The sequence below is a fragment of the Vigna umbellata genome, chromosome 8 (genome assembly GCF_029865625.1).
Source record: "Vigna umbellata cultivar VRB3 chromosome 8, Vumbellata_1.0, whole genome shotgun sequence".
NCBI lineage: Eukaryota > Viridiplantae > Streptophyta > Magnoliopsida > Fabales > Fabaceae > Vigna > Vigna umbellata.
Window position 1 is genome coordinate 45,543,381 of NC_142172.1, and position 3,285 is coordinate 45,546,665.

At 35.1% G+C, this 3,285-nt stretch overlaps 1 protein-coding gene across 1 annotated transcript; it reads right to left on the reverse strand.

Moving 5' to 3' along the window:
* On the reverse strand, positions 1-2,376 carry LOC124839980 (Heavy metal transport/detoxification superfamily protein). The gene is made up of 3 exons (XM_047315935.2): positions 2,165-2,376; positions 1,913-1,988; positions 1-1,384 (listed from the first exon to the last, which is right to left on the reverse strand). Exons 1-3 carry the CDS (start codon positions 2,201-2,203, stop codon positions 297-299), a joined length of 1,203 nt encoding a protein of 400 aa, XP_047171891.2. The 5' UTR covers positions 2,204-2,376; the 3' UTR covers positions 1-296.
* Between the last annotated feature and the right edge of the window lie 909 nt (positions 2,377-3,285).

Genomic DNA, 3,285 nt, shown 5'->3' on the forward strand with positions numbered 1-3,285 from the left:
TTGCCTGAAAAAGTTAGGACTTTTAACATAAAACATGTTCATCTAATTCACAAGACAGGACAAGCAGCGATACAATATTCTCTTAAAAAATAACAAGGCAAACATCATCTTAACCAGTACACTGATACACTGATATGATTCCCTCACACATTCATTCATTCGTCCATCCCCAACACATTCATATGCCCCACCACATTGCAGTCAAACACTATTCTAGCTTGGTAAATGGGACTATAAGGTCAAACCCACCACCTATTTTGCTTTTCTTTTCACTTTTTGGGCTCTACTATCTATCATTACATTATTGAACAACTGCTGCTGGTGTTGTCATCACTGAACATGTGAGTCGCAGAGTGATCATCACCCCCAGGGTAACTAGGCAACCCATAGGAATAGGCGTATTGTGCAGGGCTGTAGCTATTGCTATGGTTGTAGTAATAGCCAGTGTTGGGGGGAATCAAGGGAGACCTGTGATACATCATCTGGGGCTGTTGTTGCATGGCTTGTCTAGCCTGCATGTTCATGTTCATCATCAATGGCGATGGGGATGGATGGTTGTTGAACCCATTCATGTTCATTAACAGAGAAGATGGGTATTGCCCAGCACCAATACCTCCATTTGAAAAACCTGCAGAGGACCCTGGAATCATGTTATTGGACTGAACAGGAAAACCTCCCATGCCACTAGAATTATTGGCTCCTAGAACAGTGGCACTGGTGACATTGCCACCGTTACCGTTAAAACCAGCCATGTTCATCATGGCCCCAATGTCATTGGCCCTTTTCGCTTCACCAAGATTGAGGCCGAGGCCTTCACCACCCACATGACCACCGTTCAATTTTAAGGCTGCCATTGTTTTCTGATCAAGCCCCCCATTCGGACTCTCCTTCATTCCCATATTCGGATTCGGGCCTCCTTTCTTGCCACCACCACCACCACCATTGCCACCACCATTGTTCATCTTACCATTGATGGCACCTGCTCCCATGCCCCCCATACTTTTCCTCACATTTGCATTAGCTGTTTGCTGCTTGAGCATCTGCAGATGATGGGCTTTCTCCCTTAGAAACCGCATTTCTTCATCTTCGTCCTCATCATCGTCTTCGTATTCAGAGTAGTATTCATCCTCTTCAGAACTAAAAGCAGGAAACTTTTGCTGGTTTTTGAAGGCATCAAGCCCCTTGGGAAGGCCTTGCTTCTGTCCTTTGTTCTTGTCATCCTTCGCGTTGGTGTTCTTCTGCTTTTGGTTCTGGTTTGTTTTCTGAGACCAGAGCTCGGCATATTTACCAGCTCTCACCAGCTTCTTGATCAAGGTTGCAGAATCCACACTACCTGAAACCGTTACTTTCTGCTGTTCTGCATCTATTTGAACTTGGTAAACACCTGCAGACCAACAAATAACCAGAATCTCAATAAACTGTAAGAACAATAGATAAACCTGAAAATCTACCCTACTTGAAAGACAACGAAAAGGGGACATTCTTCTAAACAATTTACCAAATCCTTAACATGATCCAAACTGTACATAAACGAAGGTCAAACTACCACAGGTTTCCAACATCATAATTGAAAGCCCAACTTCCCACAGATAGTTTCAAAACAAAATATCCATAGTTTGTCTACATAAAGGAGTAAGTCAGTACTTAATAAGCTTAACAGTTACTTATTTTGTTTTCATTTAAGTATCATAGCTTGTTGAAAGAAACTTTAATGCTACTACTCTTCTTAATTTAGGTATGATTCTTTCCACCTACTAAAAACTTTCTCACAACTTTTCATGTTCCGTACACTATGTAGTGAAGAAAAACAAAACAAGGAAAGCTAGAGATAATGTAGACAAGAATGAGCATAGTGAATGAACAGTAAGAGCAAGAAAGGATATAGAAAACTAGAGAAGTGAAAAGGAAAGACCTTCAATTCTCTGAAGGAGTTTCTTCACTTTGTGCTTACACCCATCACAGTGAATGTTAACTTTGAGAACACAAGTCTGTAGATGAAAATGAGACGAAACAAAGCAACCAAGTAAAGAAAACAGAAAGATTCCTCAGGAAAAGACTAACAAACAACTTTGCCGTGTTCATAGAAAATGGAATTTAAAAAAAAAAACAGAAAAGATGTCTTAAAAGAAAGACAGAAAGCATGTGTTGGATAAGGGAGAAAGACCTGGATCTTAAGGAGCTTAAAGTCTTCTTCTTTAGTCATTTCTTCAGTGCTGTTTGGAACGAAACACGCTCCCTCTTTTCTCTCTCCCTCTGTTTGCAACCAAAAAATAAGCTCCTTAAGCAAACGGTAAAAGGGGTTGCATGTGAGTTTCTACATCTTATAGATTCTACTGTCTCTCTTATACTGGCTAGTAGTAAAAGTAGCCACTCTTCTATCTCCCTCTCAACCAGTTTTCCAAGCAAACAAAACAAAGCCACATGGGCTTCCAACATAACTTTTTAAAATAGCATTTCAATTTTATGTATCATGTTAAGTTGTATTTTAAAATGTAGAAACTTTAGACAATTCAACACATTATTAGCAGAATAATATAATATAATATTTAAAATCAAATTTAAAAAATAAGAGTTGAAGCAAAAAATGACAAATGCCAATAAAAGAATTCAAAAGGAAAAGGAAAATGAAGGGGGAGAGAGAGAGAGGAGGTCTTTCTACTTAAATTAATAAAATTAATAAATTAAATTATAAAATTTTCAATTTTGATTGTAAAAATAATTTCTCACAACTAAATTAATTAATTAATTAGTTATATTAAAATGAATATTCTTCAATATATAGCAATCATATCAAATTAATTTGAACATATGTGTACTTTCAAAATTCTTAAATCAAAATTTAAATTTGAACATATTGACTTCTTTATTGTCTAATCAACCTAATGAAAATAAAATATGCATATAAAAGATTCAAAATATAAAAATAAAAATCAGTTTTTATCATCAATAAATTTCATCCCAATTGAATGTGTTAATAAAATATTTAACAAATATTTGTATTAATTATATATAAAAGTAAATTATAATTTATTATAAAAATACATATTGACAATCATTTATTAAATAAAAATCCTTGATTAAAAAGAATTAAAATATATTTTTATCAAGGACAATTTATTAAAAAATACTATTTCATTCTCAAAATTGAAACACTTTTTTAATCGATTAATTAACCAAATTCTTTTTATGTTTATTTGACAAAAAAAAGGAAAATAAAATCTGAAATTGGAGTTGTCATATATCCCTGAAGTCCAACTAATGATGAAGTAAAATAAAAGATGAGAA

Excerpts from the sequence above, each read along its gene's own strand:
- LOC124839980 (XM_047315935.2), bottom strand. The coding sequence starts at position 2,203 with ATGACTAAAGAAGAAGACTTTAAGCTCCTTAAGATCCAG. Across the intron at positions 1,989-2,164 it reads TTAAGCTCCTTAAGATCCAG|ACTTGTGTTCTCAAAGTTAA; the intron begins GTCTTTCTCCCT and ends TTTCATCTACAG. Across the intron at positions 1,385-1,912 it reads ACTCCTTCAGAGAATTGAAG|GTGTTTACCAAGTTCAAATA; the intron begins GTCTTTCCTTTT and ends GTTGGTCTGCAG.